This window comes from Agelaius phoeniceus, unplaced genomic scaffold (assembly GCF_051311805.1).
Source record: "Agelaius phoeniceus isolate bAgePho1 unplaced genomic scaffold, bAgePho1.hap1 Scaffold_407, whole genome shotgun sequence".
NCBI classification, from domain to species: domain Eukaryota; kingdom Metazoa; phylum Chordata; class Aves; order Passeriformes; family Icteridae; genus Agelaius; species Agelaius phoeniceus.
The window spans coordinates 46,565-69,294 of NW_027509991.1; the positions used below are offsets into that span (position 1 = coordinate 46,565).

General features: G+C 50.9%; 1 protein-coding gene and 2 long non-coding RNA genes across 7 annotated transcripts; all 3 read right to left on the bottom strand.

Annotated features, from left to right (window-relative positions):
- Nucleotides 1-236: 236 nt before the first annotated feature.
- Nucleotides 237-990, bottom strand: LOC143693218 (uncharacterized). The gene is made up of 5 exons (XM_077173218.1): nt 918-990; nt 803-839; nt 604-717; nt 440-520; nt 237-362 (listed from the first exon to the last, which is right to left on the bottom strand). Exons 1-5 carry the CDS (start codon nt 959-961, stop codon nt 291-293), a joined length of 348 nt encoding a protein of 115 aa, XP_077029333.1. The 5' UTR covers nt 962-990; the 3' UTR covers nt 237-290.
- A 1,269-nt stretch (nt 991-2,259) lies between these two features.
- LOC143693214 (uncharacterized) lies at nt 2,260-3,006 on the bottom strand. Its single transcript, XR_013180724.1, has 4 exons — nt 2,616-3,006; nt 2,510-2,537; nt 2,409-2,422; nt 2,260-2,295 (listed from the first exon to the last, which is right to left on the bottom strand). It is a non-coding gene; the product is annotated as an uncharacterized LOC143693214 (long non-coding RNA).
- Nucleotides 3,007-16,788: 13,782 nt separating this feature from the next.
- LOC129122034 (uncharacterized) lies at nt 16,789-20,968 on the bottom strand. 5 transcript variants are annotated; one of them, XR_013180728.1, is made up of 7 exons: nt 20,649-20,968; nt 20,092-20,156; nt 19,408-19,471; nt 19,126-19,152; nt 18,714-18,768; nt 17,794-17,915; nt 16,789-17,385 (listed from the first exon to the last, which is right to left on the bottom strand). It is a non-coding gene; the product is annotated as an uncharacterized LOC129122034 (long non-coding RNA). The 5 variants fall into 5 exon arrangements; XR_013180725.1 differs by having other exon boundaries at nt 18,693-18,768; XR_013180727.1 differs by lacking the exon at nt 19,126-19,152.
- Between the last annotated feature and the right edge of the window lie 1,762 nt (nt 20,969-22,730).

The following is a 22,730-nucleotide window of genomic DNA, read 5'->3' on the forward strand; positions in this document are numbered from 1 at the left end:
CTAAGATAAGAGACATGAGATACCCAAACATCACATAATACACAAAGGACAAGGGACACGATACACACCGGGACTGCTCTGCCCTGCGCACCTCAGCACTGTGCTCAAAAGTGAGACTTTGCTTTTACGTGGCCTAAGGGGCCACATCTTGGCTACCCTCATCTCCAGAGACAACTCAACCCCCTCCCCCCCCCCCCCCCAGGAGCCCCGACCCAGCACTCCGCTTTCATCCCCTCTGTGGGTCGTAGCCCTTGACTTATCTCTTGGACATATGGAAATCCCAGTCCATGTCAGGTGCGAAGGAAGGCCGCCTCGCCAGCTGGGAAGGTCCTGCTGGCACCGGGCCGTTGTCTCTTAGACAGCTATATCAAAGGAAACCAAACATCAATGCCTGATCGTGGCACCACATTGGCCAAAACCCCACAAGTCTGCTACTCACCCTTCTCCTAAGAAGGCCCGGCTCCTCGGGTCGCACGCTCTGGCCGCGCTCGGAGGCCGACGCCATCGTCGTGGGGTGCGCCTGGGTTAAGAGGACAGGAGGTGACGTGGCATTGCTGAAACCTGAGTGGACCCTCGCTCCTCCTCCCTACTTCCCTGACTCACCGCAACTCCTCGGCGGTTCCTGACGGCTGCCCGGAACGCGGGGCTCGCGAGAGCGGCAAACCCGGTCCGTCGGCCAGCTGGGGATGGGAGCTTGGCATGCTCCGAGCAGATGGCCTAAGGCACAAAAACGAGAATGGAGACTTAGACTTGCCCCAGGAATTGAGACCTCAGCAACAAGAAAGGCTACTGCTCACCTTACCCTTTTGAACTTGACTGCTGAGATCCAGCTATACTTCCTAAAAATAAAGACAAAGAACAGCGCTGTAACAGGGTCACACTTGACACATCCCCTGCACAGACAAATGGTGACTGACCTGCTATGGGGAACCCCCTCACCCGGGATGGGGTGCTCTGCCATGGATGCAATGCATCTGCACCTGCAAGAGAGTTAGAATATATGTCAAACACCTGCAGGATTACTCAAAAGCTGCAAACACCTTATATCAATCTAGGAACAGCATCTAGAGTCCAAGTACACCCCACATGAAAAATTTCAACCCCCCAGGGCTTGTCCTATTACACAAGGCTATGCAGCAGGGCAGAGCAGCTCTGGCACAAATATGTGCAGACACCCGTGACACAGGACAGACAGGACACGACAAACAATGGGCACACAACACAGACAGAAATCTCTTGGCAAAAAGGATTACTGCGAGCAACGAGAGCATGCCAAAGGAGATGACCGAGGTGAGACTGATGGCAAGCTGATGTGGCTCAGAAAACACTGAAGGAAGAAGATGCTAACTGAAGTATTTATTCCAAGAACTGCAAAGATGGATGCCCGAGAATCCTACGGTCAGAAGTCTCTACCTGTCCTCACATTCTTTCAAGCCCTAAGCTGCCATAATGGATCCTGGCAGGGCATAGCTGTCTGTACAGCTCAGAACAGGACCTGAAAAGACATCTGACCGGATGCTTCCAAAGAGAGATGCGAATCTGATACATGTCTGAGCTCCCCAGGCAAAGGTTGTATGGCATGGGTGCCAGGCCAACAAATGCAAAGATCACAGACGATAAGAACAATGCCAAGGTTTCTGACAGGCCCCTGAAAAGGCTAAGGTAAGAGACATGAGATACCCAAACAACACACAAGGCACAATAGACAAGGGACATCATACACACCGGGACTGCTCTGCCCTGCGCACCTCAGCACTGTGATCAAAAGTGAGATTTTGCTTTTATGGGGCCTAAGGGGCCACTTCATGGACACCCCCCCCCCCCACCTCCAAAGCGGACTCAAAAACCCATCCCAGTAATTCCCAAACCAGCACCCTGCTTTCATCCCCCCTGGGGGTCGTAGCCCTCTACTTCTCTCTCAGACATCTGGGGATGCCGGTCTCAGGTGCAAAGAAAGGCTACCTCGTCAGCTGGGAAGGTCCTGCTGGCACCGGGCTGGTGTCTCCTAGACAGCTGTATTAAAGAGAACCAAACATCAATGCCTGATCGTGGCACCACATCGGCCAAAACCCCACAAGTCTGCTACTCACCGTGCTCCTAAGAACGCTCAGCTGCTCGGGCCGCACCCTTTGGGCACGCTCAGAGACCGAGGCCGTCGCCACAGGGGACGCCTGGGTTCAGAGGAGATGAGGTGATTTGGCACGGCTGAAACCTGAGTGGACCCTCGCTCCTCCCCCCTACTTCCCTGACTCACCACAACTCCTGGGCAGCTGCCGGAGGCCACCTGGATGGCACCTTTAAATAGAAAAGTTCAGGGTTTCATCACCAAGTCCTGTAATGCATCCACAGGGCTCACATTTGCAGGAAACCCGGAGCATCGGCCGGCTGGTGACTGAGGCTTGGCATACTCCAGGTGGATTGCCTAAAGCGCACAAACGAGAACGGAAGCTTAGAGCTGCACCAGAAATTGAGACCTGAGCAATAACAACTACTGCTCTCCACTGCCCACCTTGACAGCTGGTATCCACATTTGCTTCCTAAAAAGAAAGACAAAGAACAGTGCTGTAGCAGAGTCACCATTTACACTTCTGCTGCAGAGACAAACGGTGCCTCACCTGCTCGGGGGAAACCCCTCACCCGGGATGGGGCCCTCTGGCACACATTTAATCCATCTGAATCTGAAAAAAAAGTTAGGACACGAGTCAAACTGTTGCAGGATAACTTAGGAGCTCCACACGTCTTGTGTCTATCTACAAATCCCATCTAGAGTCCCACTACACCCCACATTACAAACTCCCAGGGACTTCTCCTACTGCACCAGGCTATGCGGCAGGGCAGAGCAGCTCCGGCACAAATGTGTGTGCTGACACCCGTGACACGGGACGGGACGTGACAGACAGGGGGGACACAACAGGAACAGAAAGCTCCTGGCAAGGAAAGTGGCTGCAAGGACTCAGAGAATGCAAAAGGAGATGACCAAGGTGAGACAGATGGCAAACTGATGAGGCTCAGAAAACCCTGGAGGAAGATGCTGGCTGAATGATTTATTCCAAGAACTGCAAAGATGGATACCCAGGAATCCTACGGTCAGAATCCTCACCCTAACCTCGCATTCTTACAAAGCCTAATCCGTTGAAATGGAGCATTGCTGAGCACGGCTGTCCGTGCAGCTCAGAACAAGACCTGAAAAGCCACCTGACTGGATGCTTCCAAAGAGAGATGCAATTCTGATGCCTGTCGGAGCTCCCGAGTCAAAGGTTCAATGGCCTGGGTACCAGGCTGAGGAATGTAGAGATTACAGATGCTAACAGTGATGCCAGGGTTTCTGCTAGGTTCCTCAAAGGCCTAAGGTAAAGGACATGACACATCCAACCACACAGAACACACAACAGACAAATGACACAGTACACACCGGCACTGCTCTGCCCTGCGCACCTCAGCACTGTGATCAAAAGTGAGACTTTGCTTTTATTTCCCCCCCAGGCCTAAGGGGCCGCTTCGTGGACACCCCCGTCTCCAAAGCGGACTCAAAAACCCCTCCCGGTGGGTCCCTGCCCTGCGCCCTGGTTTCATCCCCTCTGTGGGTCGTAGCCCTCTACTTATCTCTCAGACATCTGGGGATGCCGGTCTGTGTCAGGTGCAAAGGAAGGCTGCCTCGACATCTGGGAAGGTCCTGCTGGCACTGTTGTTAAACAACTTCCTGTTGTTTCTTCGTCTGCTCCAATAAAGTAAACAAAATATCAATGCATAACCTCAGCAGCACATTGGCCAAAACCCAACAATTCTGCTACTCACTGTTTTCCCAAGAATGCCCGGCTCCTGGGGCCACATGCTTCAGCTGCACTCGGAGGCTGACGCCATAGTCGTGGGGTAAGAGGAGACGAGGTGATGTGGCGCTGCTGAAACCTGAGCGGAGCCTCGCTCCTCCTCCCTACTTCCCTGACTCACCGACTCCTCGGCCATTGCTGAAGGCTGCCCTGGTGACACCTTTAAACAGAAAAGGCAGAGGCTTCATCGCCGAGCCCTGTGATTCTTCCGCAGGGCTCAGGAGAGCGGCAAACCCGGCGCGTCGGCCGGTTGGTGACTGGGGCTTGGCCTACTCCGAGTGGATTGCCTAAAGCGCAGAAACAGGAACGGATGCTTAGAGTTGCACCAGAAAGTGAGACTGGAGCAATAACAACTAACTGCTTCTGTACGCTACTCAATGCTCACCTTGCCCACCTCACCTTGACTGCTGATGTCCAGCTTTGCTTCCTAAAAAGAAAAAGAACAGAGCTGTAACAGAGTCACACTTGACACTCTCCCTGCAGAGACAAACGGTGACTGACCTGCTCGGGGGAACCTCCTCACTCGGGATGGGTGGATCGATTTTGCCCTGGATTTTATCCTTCTGCATCTGAAAGAAAGTGAGGACAAACGTCAAAGGGCTGCAAGATATCTTCACAGCTCCAAACATCTTCTGTCTATCTAGGAATATCATCTAGAGTCCGGCCACACCCCACAAACTGCGTGTCCCTGAGCCTTGTCCTGTTGCAGCAGCCTCTGCGGCAGGGCAGAGCAGCTCCGGCACAAATATGTGCAGACACCCGTGACACAGAACATGACAAACGGGGGGACGTTAAACACGACATGTTATGCTTGTGGTGAGGGTCTCGAGGGGAAAAGGCAAAAGGGACCCCAAAGACACAGTAGGTAACACGGTACACCCGACAACACGACGTGGACCGGAACTGCTCTGCCCTGCCCGCCTGCACGCTGCCATCAAATGTGGAGTCTCTCCCTTTAGCTGTCCTAAGAGGCCCCTTGGAGAAGATTGCTTTTCCCTCTGCTAATTTTTAAATCTGTCCCAAGAACTCCCAACCTGCTACCCTCCCTTCTCCAGGCCATGGCCCCCGACTTATCTTTTGGATGATCAGCGATGTGAATCCACGTTGCACCTGAAATGAGTCTGCCTCAGAGGGCCCCGTGATGGCCTGTTAGCCTCTCGGTCAGCTACAATAAAGAAAAACAAAACCAATGTATGAGTTTAGAGTTATGTAGGCCAAATCCCAGCAAGTCAGCTACTTGCCCTCTCCTGAGTGTGCCTGGCTCTTTCAGGCTCCACCTTCATCCTGATTCCAAGGGTGTGGCCTTTATTATTAGCGGCACCTGGGTTAGAGAAAGGCAAAGTGAAATGGCATTCCTGTGAGTGCAGTGGATGACCTTGTGTGAGGAAAACATGGGAATGCCTCTGCTATGCTTCTGAAAAGCCTTGTGTGGGGGGGCCCTCAAATAAACACCCTTTCTCACCCTGCTGCCTGCAAACCCCCCTGCCCCCCAATAACTCCTAACTGGATATCTGCTCACCCTCCCTCTCCCAGTCACAACCCTCAACTCACCTGAAGCCTCAATCTCAAACATCATTTTTAACACTGGGCAGATGCCTCCTGTGACATGATGAATCTGCTGAAAGAAGTGCTGTGCTTGACACAACCTGGGATCTCCGGAAGCTGTGCACCTCCTAAAAACAATAAAAACACAAAACAAGAAAAAAACCAGAAATTGCAGATATGCTTTATCACCCCTAAACACAAAATCCAAAATCGTCACCTTAAATACTCCCTGTATTCCATGCCATTTTCTTCACCGGATCTTCCAAGCCTCTATTGCTTTAGATGCCCAGAAACACCTGCTGAAAGCAAGCTAAGCTGAAAGAGGCTCTTCACTGAAATGGCAGGAGAGCTCTCACTCCAGCACATCCCAGAGAGGGAATGAAGCCCCTCAGCAAAAGCTGGGGTTAATATACCCCTGATGGTGCCCGCCTCCCATTCCCATGATGCCTGGGAAAAGGGAGGGGGCTAATCCCACCAAATATAAAAGCCCACAGAGCAGCTGCAGCTGTTTGGCTCCTCTGACTCAAATTCAAAGGGAGTAAAGGCCTTGTTATAGAAGAAAGCTCTTCAGAAAAATAACAGCGCTTTCTTTTTTGACACAACTACTTGGAGCAGAAGAACAGAAAAATGGTAAGACATAAAGCATTGTGTTTAGGTAGCATACCTAGATAAATTGGGTAATTTGCTGTTAACTTACATAATTGTTCTGTGTTTAACAAAAGCCATCTAATAAATTAACACCCAAAACTCCAGCAGCCCAGCTGGCCCTACCAAATCTCTCTGTTGATACATACAGTAAACAAAAAAACCAAAATCCCAGTAATACCTATCAGTAGTCTAGGAAAGAAACCTCTTGAAATTAATCCTACCTCAAATACAAACCAACCCGTCCAGAAAGTTAGCTTCACTCAAAAAAACTATTTACACAGAGGTAATAAGACCAAGAAATAAAACAACACACCATATAACGAACCACCAACGAATACAACAGCGAAGGAAAAAAAAAAAAAACCCACGTTTTTTTCTTTTTTTTTATTTCAACTAACTTCCTTTATTAGCTAGAACCAAAGATTTTGCCAGGGCTGTAACAACAACAACAACTTCTTTTTCTTCTTCTCCTTCTGAAATGTCCCTTCTCCTTCCCAAATTCCTTACAACTTCTGAGTTTGAATCCAAGCCAAAAGCAAAATTCGTGCACTTGTGAGTCCGGTGCTCCTGTCAGATTCTCTGTCTCCCTCCACATCTTCTTACACTTTCAGTCTGAACGCTGTCCTGCCCTGATGAGTTTGACAGAAGAATTGGCACATGTTAAGAGAGCATTTCCCTCCCTCCCTCCCTCCCTCCCCAGAGCTGGTTTCCTTAGCGCATTTCAATCGATCCCAAGCCCACAATGATGCGCGCTCTGCCGGAAAGGGGAAACACGTGCTAGTGAACAGCAGCTCAGAAACAATTCTTTTCTAATGTTACCTGCTCTACTTGACTGCTCGCTAACACAAGTCTCATTTTACCATTGCAGGGAGAAGGCTGTAGGAAAATGTCTGATGAGCAGCCACAAAAGGCCTCACTCCCTGCTACACAGCCTGCAACAACCTCGGCAGAGCGGAGCAGCCAAATCACCGCGCTCTCCTTGCCGTGGGCAAGGGTAGAAGATGACTGGGGGAGGCACATAAAAAGAAGGGAAACGCTCCTATAAATGCACAGCCATTTGCTTTCAGAAGCCCAGAGTTCAGGATCTTCTCTAGGAAGCCAGACGTGACATGATATTTCTAAGATTTTCTTCTTCATCGAAGGAAATGTCCGTACATACACACTCTTACAAACGTACCTACGGTTCTGGGGTTTTTTTTCTTCTGAAGCTCCAAGAATGATTTCCCACCTTGATTCATTCAGAAGAAACGGCCCCTGTGACTCAGGTCAGAAGGGCGGCCTGCGTTTTGATCACGACAGCTTTTGGCTTTACCCTGTGAGCAGGAGCAGCAAGAGCTGAGGCTCAGCAGAGGCTGACCCCGGCCAGCCCCTTCCTCCCTTCCCCGTGTCACAATGACTTCTAGGCAGAAGGATGCAAAGCAGGTTTGTGTCTTTTCTCTTCAGTGCCAATAGGTAAAAGATGTAGGCTTTGAAATAACTAATGACCCTCTCTTGGAACTCTCCCAAGGACAGTTTGAAAGCAAAGACAGAAGATTGCTGCTAAATCCATATGGGATAAGGATGAGAGCAGCAAGGATCCGAGGCCAGCAGCGTTGCCAGGCAGTGTCACGTCCCTGCCACCTTGTGACAAGGCACACAGCTGCAAAGCCCCAAAGCCTGCAAGCCCTGCAGCTGCCGCACGGATGGACCTGGTTCCCTTCCCAGGTGCCCAGAGGGACACCTGAGGGCAGGTGTCGTCCCCCGCCCCCCGAGGGCGCACCCAGAGCCCCAGGCAGGGACGGAGTCACTGGCTGCTCTCTGGGGACGAGACCCTCCCTGCAGGTGACACCGGCTTGTCCTCTCCCTGTGGCACAGGGACCTCCAGGCTCTATGACCAGCCTCATTTTGTCAGCATCCAGGTGCTGTGCTAGAGCCAGAGGGGTCAAGGCTTTCCAGAAGCATAGGATCCTTGTGGTTGGAAAAGCCTTCTAAGGACATCGAGCCCAGCTGCTGCCCCCCCAAATCAGGTCCCTAAACACCACATCTTGACATCCTTGACATGTCTCCAGGCATGGGGACTTTCCCTGGGCTCCTACGCCTCAGCACCCTTTCAGTGAAGAAATTTTCCCTCCAATCCAATCTAAGCCTTCCCTGCTGCAAGTTGAGGCCATTTCCTTTTGCCGTGTCACTTCTTACCTGGGAGACCTCGGTACTTCAACCTTACCTGCTCCTTCCCTAGGCGGTCTCTGGCTTGGCTGGAGGAGAGGAGAAACACTCCCACCACAGGAATGGCAGCTCAGGAGGTCCCACACCAAGGCCAGGGGGAGCAGCCGTCCTCGCCAGAGCTCGCACGTCCCTTCTTCTCAGAGATTGGCTCTGCTTTTCCTCCCGGGCAGATCTCTGCTGAGTGCTTCACAATTGCCTGTTTGGAGGAGGGGGGGGAAAAGAGGTTAGCCAAGTTTTTTATCCAGACTTAGCTGCTGGCTTTGCCTCCTCCTGACTTCCTTCTGCTAAGAAAACAGCTGCCTTTGGACTTCTAGGGGCAACTTGCACGTCATGCCTGAAAAGGAACTACAGAAAAGCGCCTCATTTATAAAGCCTCAGCCAAGAAGACAGATGCAGCTGCAGCTTCTCCATGCCCACTGCCTGCAGAGCTGGCAGGCACCAGGCCAGCTCTGCTCCTCCTTCAAGTTGTTCCCAAAGCTGCTGGAAGAACTGAAGGCTCCTTTGGCCTTCCATTGCTCGGCTTGTCCCGAGAAAGAGCTTTGAGTGTTGTTACCCCTCCAGAAAGGAAGGGCCTTTCTGTCTCACACGCTCGGTGACACAAGGCTACGCAGCCTCTGCTCCAGGTGGGAAGGGCTTCCTTCCTCCTCTGGCACCTGGCTGGCACAGGGCACAGGTTGCTCAGAGGTCCTGGGGCTGCCCCATCGCTGCAAGTGCTCAAGGCCCCTCGGTGCTCTGCGATGAGGCTCTGAGCAAGCTGCTCGATGGAAGCACGTCCCTGCCCATGGCGGCAGCAGCCTTGGAATGAGGTGATCTTTAGAGCCCCTTGCAACCTGAATTCTTCCATGATTCTGTGAACTGAAAAAAGCGGGGAAAGAAATCTGTAAAGGTCACTAAATGCATCCAAGCACATCCCCATGGATCCAATCCTCAGCAGCCCATCCAAGGCAAGGTCAGAGCTCTCTGCCCACCGAGGACACGGCAAGCAGCACGGACCTTTCTCCCACTCTCCAGCATGGAGAAGTGGGAAGCCAGAGGGAGTCTGTCTGTTTAGAGACACCGGAGGGCGGCGGGACGGGGCGGGGCGGGACGGGGCGGGCGGTCTTACCTTGCAAAGCTGGCGGCAGAAAGGGCGGGCAGCGCCGCCGCCCCGCCGGGATTTTCCGGCCCGCCGTCGCTTCCGCCGCCTGGAGAGGCGCGTGCGCGGGCTCGGGGGGGGTGCAGCCCCGTTCCGATGGCGTTCGCCCGCCCCCGCTCGCTGCCCCCGGCCCGCGGAGCGCTGCGACCGCGCCTCCGCCGCCCGCCGAAAGCGGCCCCGCCGGGCCGCCCCCCCCCCCGGCCATTCTTCTCAGCCATGGTGTCCCTTTTGCACTCCTGAACGTCTTTCACTGCTCCCGGCCATTTACGGAGCCCGCCCCGCCTGCCGCTCGCTCCCGCCCCGCCCGCCGCTCGCTCCCGCCCCTCGCCCTTGCCTCGCTCGGCAGCCGCGTCCTTGCCCCGCCCCCGGCAGCCAGCGGCGAGGGGCAGGGCGCTGGCTCGGGGGGCTGCAGTACCGGGCTCTGGCCACAGGGCGGCAGACTCCCGGGTCCGCGATATCCCCGCCCTTTTGGCCGCCATTTTGAGAAGGTCAAAAAAAAAAAATCCCGCGACATTGGCGACGCGCCACTCCCAACATGGCGGCCGAGAGAGGACCCCCCCCCCCCCCCCCTCGGGCGAGAGAGGCGGTTACTCACATGCCGGTCAGAAACACGCCAAAATACGCCCGCCCGCGGCGCCGCTGACCCCACAGCCCGTGTCGGGTACACCTAAAACGCCACAAAAATTCCGCCGGGACTGCGCCGGCGTCGGTGTTCCGTGCAGGCAGTCCGCATAGACACACCGCGGGCCTCCGGTTGCCCGCCCTTTTGGCCGCCATTTTCAGAAGGTCAAACAAACTCCGCCACGCGCCACGCCCAAGAGGGCTGCCTGGCGGCGGCGGGCTGCAGTACCGCGCTCTGCCCACAAGGCGGCAGCACTGCCGCCCACCCCAGCGGGGGGCGCCGCGCGCCTTGGGCCTGCGGGCGGCCAAGGCGGCAAAAAAGAACAGGGGCCATCCCCCCCAAAAACTCCTCTAAAAATAAATGCCAAAAACCTGCCTCTTACCAAACAAGAACCAAATAAGCCCCCTTTCTTTCATGCCTTCTTGAAATAAATTTGACAGTTCTAGTTTTCCTAATTCTATTCACACGCATATTTAGACCGGACAGTGATGTGTTACGTCGTTTATACAATCTATTATGCCTATTCCTATTATCTGTATTTATTCATACTTTGTGGTTGTAGCAATATCATTATCTATTGACTGTATATTTCTCGACTTCCATTTAGATTTCTATCATACTTTTATTCTTCCAAAAAAAATCCCATCTCTAACCAAACAAATACCAAACAACCCTTCTTTTCAACTCTATTGAAATAGTTTTATATTTAGAGCTTGCATAATTATATTCACTTTTATAGTCACCGTTTAGACTGATGCATTCCATTCATCATTACATAGCACATATCTATTATTCACATCATAGAGATAAATCATTATTTTTATCATGTACCAAATCTACTGCTACAACTTCTTTTTTCTAATAGTTTCAATTTTTATATCCATCTTGATGTATTCATAAGATCTTTTTACAAGTAGATTTCTACCTTTCTATCATTTGTATTTGTAGTTTTTATAATAAAACCCCTGCTTTTGCCAAGTAAAAAACAAAACCATCCTTTCTTTTAAACTACTTTTAATAATGTTGTTGTATTTACAGTTACCATATCTATAATGTTTTAGATATTATATCATAGCGATGGACTAGATTTATAGCTGTTTCCTATAATATACCATCATAAGATCTATACGGTATCACTTGTATTACGTGTTGTATGGATTTATGTCACTTTACATTTACAATCCTTTAATAATTTGATCTATATATCTGCATAGATTCGCAACACATTTCTAGATTTAAAATTTCCTTTGAGCTGTGTTTATATTTAGCATCTCTATTGATATATCTATCAACATACACAATGCTCTTTGAAAAATACAATATCTTATTGGAATATATCATGACTTAAGTTACCTGTTAAATTTTAAATAGAGATCGAATAGATCAAAATAAAAGTTTATTCCCATTTCTGCACATCTACTCGTTTTGTTTAAAGATAGCTATCCTTAGAATTTTACATTTAAAATCCAATTCCTAAATGCAATGACAAAACAAACAGCAGCGAATTCCCACCAATGTCTTCCAAAACCATCAAGATACCTCCACCAGCCAAACAACTGCCAGCGAAAAAAACACACAACACTCTTTTCACTAACAGTTCTCATCACATCAGAAAAATGGAACCAAACGAAAAGAAAACCCTTGAGAAACACACGCAGCAAATCACAAAAACCTCTAAAAAAACCCAAACCAACTCGCTCAACTCCAATCAGTGCCACTGACCCTGAACGTTAGTTTAAAAACTAACCGAAATTCTACATCTACACTAACTCAAAGAATAAGCAATACTCTGTCAAAAGAACTTTAGAAAGCGAACTAATGAACGAAATAGAAAAAAAACAAAAAATCTCAACCACTAAAAAATAAGAAAATAATTACCCAAAAAAAAAAAACCTACTTAAAAAGACCCACCATATAAATACCCACGTTCCCAAAAATAAAACTGATCAATAACCACCAAATACGTCAAAGGACAACAAGAAACGAAAAGAAAAAAAAAGAAAAAAAGAAAAAAAAAAACCAAAAGAAAATACATTTGTAAAACAAAAGTCCCCCAAACCAAAGCAACTTTAATTTGCATCAAAAAAATTATTCCCAACTGAAGAATAAACGCATAGAGCCTCATTCGATCAAAATAAAAATACCACCCAGAAATAAACACAAAGCCGAAAGAGAAACGTAACCATTCACAAGATCTCCCAAATGATCCGTAACAATAAAACGTACACTACAATCAAACAAACCAAAGAAATAAAAGCCCTGGAAGACGAGAAACACAAACGCAATTAGAGAGATTTTAAAAACCCCGCTCCTATTAACGACACGACGCCACCTCGAACCCACCGAAACAAACGCTACACGCCCACGCTAATAAAAGCCACCGCGACAGAATTAAAATCCGAGCCGCTGCTTCACCCAACGACCCGTAAAAACCATTGCACGCCTTTAAAAACAGAATAGCCCGGCAAAAAAAATATCCGACTACAGAACTCGATTCAAACCAAACCTTTATCGTCACCACCCGAAGAACCGAGAACCGTACCGGTCAGGAAGAACGCCATAGCCCTTAGCGCACACCCGCTGCGACCAGAACAAACTCGTGCGATCGATCCCTACAAAGCCCCTCCGAACCACGACACCCAAGAATTTGTGGCGGCAAAGCGGCTGCTCCGGCGCGCAGGGGCGGCGCCGCCCCGGAGAGCCCCCCCGCCCCCGCCCGCTCCCCCTGCCCGGGGGGCCCCGGCGGCGCCCGAGCCCCGCGCCCGGAGCGGACAGAGCGGCCGGCACCGGCCGGGCCGGCGCAGCAGCGCCCGCGCCGCCTCTGCCGCCCTTGGCCGGCCCGGCGCCAGCTGCCCTCGGCTCCGCACGGCGGCTCGCACCGGCAAAGCGGCTCCGCCGCTGCCGCGCCAAATTCCCCGTGCGCCTCGGCACCCGCCCGGCCCGGGCCGGCAGCGCTCCCGAGCGGCAACGCTCCGGCCCGGGCCGCGGCCACAAGAAGCGCCCTCAAATGCAGCGGCACAGCCCGACTGCAGCCCTGCAAACGCCGCCAGAGCTGCGGCTTCCCGCAACTCAACCCCGAAACTGACGCCGCGGGCGGCGCTCACCTCGCTTCAACAAGGGCAAAGAAATGGCTTCTCCCCTTCAAATTCATCCCCTAGGAGCGCAGAAAAGAAGGGGCTTTCCTCCAATGAAATCCTGCAAGCCATGTGCAAAGGGGGATTTTGACCTCCATTCAAACCCTTGCAAAGGAGGGACACCAGCGCTGTCCCCTCCATTTAAACCTTAGGATGATGAAAATGGGCTGGCTACCTTCAAATCAAAGCCATCCGATGACAACAATACTTTGCCCATTCCCGTTCAAATGGAACGCAGGGATTCCCTGTCACCCCTGGGATACCCCTAACAGCCGGGAAAAGGCAGCTTTTCCTTCAACCGACATCCTTGGAACCGCAAGCGAAAGCGGATCCCCCCCCAGTTCAAACACAGACAATATTAGGAGAGTAGCTGCTTGCCTCTCCTTCATTTCTTTTGTCTTCACAAGCTCCCTTTTTGTTCCTGGGGAAGCGGGGAGGGGGGACTGCCAAGATCCAATTGAAAAGGGAAAGGACCAAAGTCCCCGCTCCAAATCCACACGCGCTCACCCGTTCGGCTGCTGCTTCCCGGCACAAAGATTCGTCCCTCGGCACCTCCTTGAAGCGATGCTCCGCGGATCCAAGCGCGTATCCAGGTGTTCGCCCAGACGCTGCCAGAAGCTCTCGCAGTCCTTCCATGAGACAGCCCCGGGAGCCCCCCCATGAACCCCTCTACTCAGCAGCTCCATGCAAAAGGCAGCTGAGGCGAAGCCTCCCCCTAAAACAGCCTCGCCCCCCCGGCAGGAGCCGGCCCCCCATCATCCTCACAGCTCACACCTGGCGCTGATGCCACTCTCCAACAGCGCCTCTCCCCGTCCAGCACACAGCCCGCTTCTCACAGACACAGAGCCAACAGAAATCTGCTCCGGGTGCTGGCTGTTCTTAGTCCGTCTGCTTCCACAATTCAGACACGGACGTGCGCTGATGGCACTGAGGGAAAGCTTTCCAGTGCACAAAACTGTCATTCTGGTAGCACGCTTTGAGACGCCTTCAGAAAAAGCAGAATCAGCGCCGCCTCCTAAGAGCCCTGCTGAGGAACCCCGCCCTCCTTGGGACACCCAATGCAGCAGAGCTCGAAAAACGAGGGCAAAAGTCAAGCTTGGAGTGGAAAAGGACAATATAAATACAGCAGCCTTTCAAGAAAGCCTTCACACAGTAATAGTGGGAGCCGGTCACATTTCTTCTTTCCTTGCTCTCTGGAATGACATCAATACGAAGTAAAAAACCCACACGAAACACAAGGCAGAGCTGGGATTTGACACGTCTTCCTTTTGGCTCTCGGGATGACAAGCGCCTCTTCCGGGACTGCGACACGCTTTGGGCGCTGGCAGAGAACGGAGGCAAAAGGTGCCAGAGAGCCCTTTCTATCGCCTTCAGCCCCTGCAGCTGTTCTGAGGGTTCCAGGGCACAGCTCGCTCCGTTCCTAGATCAAAACCTCACGGCAATATCTTCAGAACTACTACGCATCTCCAGTCGGAACCTTCTACATTCCTGTAAACAAATGAGTGCATAGAGAGGGTTTCTCCCCAGCTGAGTTTAGAGACCAATTCCTATTCTTTAGCAATACCTAGAAAACCGAATGCCTTGCCAGGTTTTAGCATCCTACACCCACTCACCCCTCCCTGTGCATTTGGTGGCAGCTTTGGGTCCCTCTGGGGGACGGCACCCAGCGTGACCCCCGCCCCTCGCCCGCCCCCCACCTGCTCCTGCACCGCCGTGGGGCTCCCTCTCCTGGGCACCTTGGGCTGCCCCCAACGGCATCAGAGCCCCGAGCCTTCACCCCGCCTTTCCCTGACCCCCAAAGAAGGCTCCGAACGAATCCGACTGCCCCGGACAGCAGCGCAGCGCTTCCCCCAAGCCCTTCCCACACGTGCATGGCCCCAGCAAGGGATTCTGCTGCAACAAGAAAGGGGGGGCAGCCCCCAGAAGGCTTGAGGTTCCTGCCCAGCCTCGCTGTCACGGGCCAGGGGCAGCGAGAGAGGGAGCGGCACAGACGGCGGCGACGGCCCGGCACGGAGCGGGGGCCGCTCTCAGCGCGATGCCGGCAAAGCCGCAGCTCCGGCGCTGTCAGCCGCGCTGCTTGAGCGGCACGGGGGGATCCGCCGAGAGCCTCCGGCCCCGCGCGGGGACTCCCGCAAGGGCCCAGGGGCGCCGGGCTCCGGCCCTCGGGGCTTTATTCTCCGGCAGCCCGAGCCCCGCGGCTGCGGGGCAAAGAAGGAAAGGGGGCACGGGAAGAGAGGAGCGAGAGCAGGGCACGACAAAGGGCGGCGAGGGAGCTCGGGCTGTGCAGGAAAGCGGCACGGGAAGGGAAAGCCCGGGACGAGGGTACACGGAGGCTGGGCACAGGAAGGAGACAGGGGGAACAGAAGGGAGTAGCGGGCTAGGGACAGGACAGGAAGGAGCCGGCTTTGCGGGGGGAGAGGGAATGGGGGAAAGGGAGCGAGAGAAGGCGAAGACGGGGAGAAGGAAGGAGGGCTAGAGAGAGGGACAGGCGGGGAAGCCTCCCAGAGCCCCGGCTGCACCCCGAGCCCGGCCCGGCGCCTCGCCCTGCCCGGGATGCTGCGGCGCTCGGCGGAGCTCGGCTCGCTCCGGAGACGCTCGGCTCCAGTCGGCTCTTGGCGCCTCAACTCGGCTCTTGGCGCCTGCATTCGCCTCTTCGGCCGAGCTCGCCTCGCTTCGGCCCAACTCCCAGCCGCTCTGTGCCTTCGGCGCGCCTCGGCTCCGCTCGCCTCGCCTCGGCTCCCCGACGGCGGGCGGGCAAGCGCCGCCGCCTCCCGTTCAGCTCGCCCGGCTCGGGGCTCTCCCGCTGCCGCGTCCCGCGGGCGGCCCGGCCACGGCGCGGACACGACCGGGAGCGCGGGCTCGGGCAGGAGCTCATTAGGCTGGGAGCGCACTGGCGCTAAGCAGCGCGCACGAGAGCAGCAGGCTCGCTTCGCCTGAGCTCGGCTCGCTTCGCTTCAGGCAGCCTCGGAAGCCTCGCCTCGGTTCGCTCGAGGCCGTCAGGGTCGGCCGCTCTCGCCTTGCTTCGGCCGAGCTCGTGCGATTCCCCCGAAGGCGGCGGCGTTCGGTTGTGGTTTTAGAAATATCCTCCTCTATCGATTGGATCTCTCTACAGTTAGATTTATATTTCTAGAATACTTCTATTAATCCAAACAAAAACCCCATCTCTAACCAAATAAATACAAGAAAACACCTTCTTTTAAACGGTATCGAAATATTTTTATACTTTGTATAGTTATACTCACATTTATATTTATCGTTTCTTTTGATGCAATCTATTAATAATTATCTATAATATCTATAAAATTCTAGACATGTATTTAAAGTATTATCTATATTATGTATCGTATCTACTGCTGCAACTGATTTTTTCTTCTAGTTTTAAACTTTATCTGTATGTATTTATGATATCTTTCTAGACTTAGATTTCTACCTTCATATTCTTTGTATTTATCATTTTTATCATCAAAACCCTGCCTATTGACAAGTAAAAAAAAACGCTTTCTTTAACGATCTAAAAAATATGTTTATATTTATAATTTTCCTATTTCTATTTATAATTTGCTCTCTAGTACGTGATAACATACCTGCTCCTGCACCGCAGTGGGGCTCCCTCTCCTGGGCACCTCGGGGTGCCCCCAGTGGCATCAGAGCCCCGAGTCTTCACCCCCCCCCTTTTCCTCTAGTTAGAAACGACACTGGAACTTTTTTCTGGAAACAAAGACATGACCTAAATCCTCTCCCCGTGTCCTAGACAGAGAGATGTTCAGTTCTTAGTTGCCTGGGCAGCAGTTTCTTCAATAGAATGATAAACAATATGGAAACGTTTTAGCTACAAGCAAATAGGCAAATCTGAACAAGGTCCTGGTGGCCAGCCACTGCAGTTCTTTTGAAGCAATTTTTTAAACAATCAAATACTGATACCACAAAAAATAAAGCAAAAAGCTGACTACCGGCTAAGAAAGAAGGAAAAATTAACTTTTGACGACAACAACAACATTCCAAGGACACAGGCTTTTTTCCAATCTCAGACCTTATTACTACTACCTCTCTTGGGAATTCTCATCGTGGATCCCAAAAGGAATAAATCCCTCAGCGTGTCCTAAAGCACCAAGGAGCTACCTACAAGTGAAGGTGGCTACTTTCAGTGCAGACACAGCTGATGACACAGCAGCAGCACAGTTCTGTGCTGCACAGGGATAGTACTGTCTCCTCTTCTCCAGCAGCTGACTCTCTCCTGCCATGGCTTCTGTAAATGCATCAGAGCACGACCTTAACCACAAACAGGCAAGAAAACACCATCCGAAGTCTTTCATTAAGCAGTACAAGAAGGGTTCCAAGCAGAGACCAACAGAATTTCAAGGAAGCAGTATGCACTTAAACCACTCAGACTTGTTCAAGTATCCGGCAAAATGGAACCATTCAGAAATGACAAAGAAAACCCCCCCAAGTATTTATACAGGAGTCCTTAATGTCAGAAAGGGGATGACAGGTTATGTTCAGATAAGATTAATGTTTATTTGGATCTATAAATAAACTTCTCTCGTGGTCCTTTGCCAAAAAATAGAACCTACAAGTGAACACCTACACCTGCCTAAAGAGACCTAACGAGCCCCTGGCAGCCACCGGCATCAAAGCGCAGTCGATGTTTCTAATCCAGGCTAAGGAGAACAATATCACCTTTTGTTCTCTCCAGTTTGTTTTCTCTGCAGTCACATTTGCTCCTTATGATTTTTACAGTCTCTGTATCTTCTCGGGCAGCGCTGAGTCTGACGACCGGGATACGAGAGTCCTTCCCTGCCCTACGGAGAGAACCAGGAAAAAAAGTTCAAAAAAGAACAGGGCAGTTTGAAGTTAATACCTCCGACGAGAAGCAGCACCCGACAAACAGAGCAACGGTGAACAAAGCGTGACACCTCCCTGGGGACAGAAGACTTACAAACTCTCCGGGATTTACAATTCCAGTAACCAAGCCCTTCAGCACAGCAGCCAAGTGTCCCATTAGGTGGTGCTGCACCAAAGAATGATCCAAGAGGTTCCAAAGAGTGAAATGCACGTTACTGTCCAAAGACGTAAAATCTTGCAAAATAACAAAACTACAATAGATCTAAACTACAGGGCAAGAGTACAAGTGTTAGCTTGAGGAGCTGGAACCATCCAGGTGAGCAACTGCTAACTGGATCCTCAACAGACTTTGAGGAACCCTTCAGGATACAGAAGGGTTTTCCCCAGAAATTGCACAGGCCGAGTTTTGATAGAAGTACACTTGCCAGATGCTCAGAAACGTCACCCATCCTCCTCCGGGTGTCCTGAGAGAGCTGCAAATGGCTCTCACGTGGTTTGAGCTGGTTCTGTAAGGGCTCAGGCTGAATTTCACCAGATGCAACCAAACTGGGCAACACCCAGTGGGACAGAAGGAACCCAAAGCTTGTTTTACCCAAAGCTTGGGTAAGCAGAGCTCCAGCAAATACTGAGGAAATGGACAGAACGGGGTAACAAATAATAAACATACCTTTTTTTTTTTTTTTTTTTTTTTTTTCAGATGAGCAAAACAATTAAGGAGAAGGTGAAAACCTCACCATGACTGAACATTTCATCACCTGTAAGCTGACCATCCTTAGCATAGAGGACTCCAAATTTAAAATTCACCGATCCCTGGAAAATAAAACCAAATATTATTTGGTGAACAGTCAAACAGAAGACATAAAAATTTGGTTCCTCTAATCTTTGCCTACATCCTACACGTTAGAACATACATTTTATACCATCTCCTACTACACAATAATTTACCTTTAAACTTTGATAGTATAGCATAAAATCATTAACTGAGATGGGTGATCAATTATGATTAAGTTGGTGCTTCAAGTTATTTTTGCTGTCAGGTTCCAAAAAACATGACTTCTTTTTACTGTAACGAGCAATTGATTTAGAAGTCATCAAAAGCCCATCCAAATACAAAGCCGTATTCACCGGACGGGTCTGTGAGCAAGAAGTAGTTAGGCTTGTACTCACCTCTTGCCCTTCAAGAACCAATAAATCCTGTCAACAAAAACAGCATCTTTAGCCCCCTCCTATTAAAGATTCTACAAGGATGATGGTTTTATTTGTGCTTAGAAGTTTGGATTTGAAATGGCCAGCTCAATGGATAAAGAGACAGTTTAAGTAGTATTAGATTATTATTATTATTCTTATTAGCTACTGGAAGAAACAAACCAGTAGGATCTATACTTAATTACTTCTATTTCCAGGAAATCATAAAGAAAAAGAACCAAACCAAAAAAAGTCACTTCCTACCTTTTGTATCTCAGGATGAAAAATGTCTCTTGGGCTCTTCTCCAGTTTCTCCAGACTCCTGGCACTGAAATGCAAATGAACGAGTGCTTTATAGGAGGGCAAGTGCACATTCCAACCCCGAACCCCCAACCGATGGCAGTTACAGCGCTTACAAAATGAATCCTTCCCAGAGCCTCTGGGAAATGGAACGGTTTGTGCAACTGCCATTTCTTCCCCAAAATACTAACTCCCAACACTTCCTAAACTGAGTTTGCATTTTAAAAACAGAAATTAGGGAGACTCAGGGTGGAGATCAGGTTGAAATTGATTTCCTTCTAAAGCACAGGGGCTCTGTTCCATCACCCTTCACTTTGGCTCCACACGGAATCACAGGGAGCATTTTAGGAGGGCTCAAGAACCAATTCTATTTCTCTCTTTTTTCTAGTGCTCTCTCTTCCTAAATAATTCAAGGCAAGTCAAATGAAAAAGGACAAGTTCAGCAGCAAATTCACACTTTTCCCCTTTGTCTGCTCAAGAACAGCCTTTAAAACCACTTCTTGCTGCCTTCAACGGTTAAGACTTGCAAAACAGTTTCGCAAGTTTGATAGGTTTATCATAAAAACCACAGAACGCAAGCTCTGAATGACAGGAAAAGGTACACAGGCAAATATCTCAGCTGATGGTGGCTTATTTGTAAACACAGACCTTAACGGAGATTGCACGGAGAATGTTTCAGTGGGACTCTAAGGGAAAAATATTTTCTGAGTACCCTGTAAACAAGAAAAGCTAGGATATATTACAGGACATACCCACGTGTTCTGCATATTCAAATAGGATTATCAATAAAAACATTTAAGAAGGAAGAAAACCAAGGTAATTTTACTCAGCTATATTTACTGCCGATTTAGAGGAAAAAAAAAAAAAAGTGAACCAGAAACGCCTACAGTAGAACTTTAAACCAATTGCTTGGATAAAAGCAGCTCATGGAACATGAAGTAGAAAAAAAGCGAAACCAGTATCAGACCTGCCTATTTTCTTACCATTGCACAAGAAAATCCGACAAGCGGTAGAAAGTCACTGCCTAAAACCGATCCTAGGATGTAACCGAGAACAATGGAGGCATTTGCTAATCTAAACGGAAACCTTTTCCGGACCCTAGTGTCAAATCACACGTTTTGTCTCTCAGCAGCTCGAGGCTGGAGAGCATTTCCCCTGGGGGTCGGGAGGGTAGGGGCACAAGGGGCTGAGTTTGCCGATCGCACCTGTGCCATCAGAAGGATCCTGCCCGGCGCTCCTTGCGCTCGCCATTCTCCGGGCCATCGCTGTGTTTTACTGCTCAGCGATGCCGCTCCATCTGTTTGCGTGGAAGGAAGAGCCACGAGCACTGAGGCACTCAGCAGCCGTGTCATGCCAGCGATGTCGAGCGCTCTCTGCTCGCAAGGCTGAGCCCGCCGCGGAGCCGCCTCCGCAGCCGCTCGTCCGCCCCCGCCCGCAGCAGCGGTAGCGGCCCGAGGGAGACGGCTGCAGCTCGGCGGCTCCCGCGCCTCCGCCAGCCCGAGGGCAGCCGCCGCACAGTGACCGCGGCAGCGCCCGGCGCCGCTCGCCCGGGGCGGCTCCTGCAGCTCCCGGCCCGCGGCAGCAAAGCACCGCCTGGCGCTCCGCCATCGGCGGGCGGCAGCGCGCCCCGCCCGAGCTCAGCCCCCGCCACCGGGACCGCTGAGCGAGGCCGAGGCACCGGGCGGACGCCCCTTCCGCGCCGCTCGGCTCCGTGCGGGCGGCCGGACGGAGGCTTCGCCCCTCCAGCGTCGCTGCCGCGGCTCCGTCCCGCGTGGCACAGGCGCCGGGAGCTACCCGCTCCCCCGGCGCGCGGCCGCCTCGGCCCGCCAGCCATTCATATGGCGCGTCGGCCGTTGCGTCAGACGCCGCGCTTTACGGCCGCAGGGCCTGCCGGGAGTTGGAGTCTCGGACTGACAGCCACCGCTCCGTTCTCCGCCACCGGGAGCTGCGCTCCCGCCAGGGGATCAAACGGCTCCTTCGCTCCTGGGCGCGGAAGCACCTTAGGCAGCACCGCCCCTCCCGAATGTCCTTTCTTTTCCACTCCAACTCTTTTTTCTTTTTTTTACTCTGTTTTTCACCCCCTTTTCCACTTTCCCTCTCTCTTTTTCACTCTCACCCTTTTCCTTTTTCATTTTTTTTCTTCCTTTCTCTTCCTCCTTTTTTTTTTCTTCCTTTCCTTTTTCCTTTTCTTTCTTTCGCTCTTTCTTTCTTTCTGTCTGTCTTTCTCTATTTCTTTCTCTCTCTCTTTCTTTCTTTCTCTCTCTTTCTTTCTCTCTGTCTCTCTCTGTCTCTCTTTCTTTCTTTTTCTTTCTCTCTCTTTCGTTCTCTCTGTCTCTCTCTGTCTCTCTTTCTTTCTCTCTCTCTCTTTCTTTCTTTCTCTCTCTTTCTTTCTCTCTGTCTCTCTCTGTCTCTCTTTCTTTCTTTCTCTTTCTTTCTCTCACTTTCGTTCTCTCTGTCTCTCTCTGTCTCTCTTTCTTTCTCTCTCTCTCTTTCTTTCTCTCTGTCTCTCTCTGTCTCTCTTTCTTTCTTTCTCTTTCTTTCTCTCACTTTCGTTCTCTCTGTCTCTCTCTGTCTCTCTTTCTTTCTCTCTCTCTCTTTCTTTCTCTCTGTCTCTCTCTGTCTCTCTTTCTTTCTTTCTCTTTCTTTCTCTCACTTTCGTTCTCTCTGTCTCTCTCTGTCTCTCTTTCTTTCTCTCTCTCTCTTTCTTTCTCTCTGTCTCTCTCTGTCTCTCTTTCTTTCTTTCTCTTTCTTTCTCTCACTTCGTCTCTCTGTCTCTCTCTGTCTCTCTTTCTTTCTCTCTCTCTCTTTCTTTCTCTCTTCTTTCTCTCTGTCTCTCTCTGTCTCTCTTTCTTTCTTTTTCTTCTCTCACTTTCGTTCTCTCTGTCTCTCTTTCTTTCTCTCTCTCTCTTTCTTCTTTCTCTCTCTTTCTTCTCTCTGTCTCTCTCTGTCTCTCTTCTTTCTCTCTCTTTCTTTCTTTCTCTCTGTCTCTCTCTCTCTGTCTCTCTTTCTTTCTCTCTCTTTCTTTCTTCTCTCTATCTCTCTGTCTCTCTCTCTCTGTCTCTCTTTCTTTCTCTCTCTTTCTTTCTTTCTCTCTGTCTCTCTTTCTTTCTCTCTCTTTCTTTCTTTCTCTCTGTCTCTCTTTCTTTCTCTCTCTTCTTCTTTCTCTCTGTCTCTCTCTCTCTGTCTCTCTTCTTTCTCTCTCTTTCTTCTCTCTCTTTCTTTCTTTCTCTCTGTCTCTCTGTCTCTCTCTGTCTCTCTCTCTTTCTTCTCTCTCTCTCTTTCTTTCT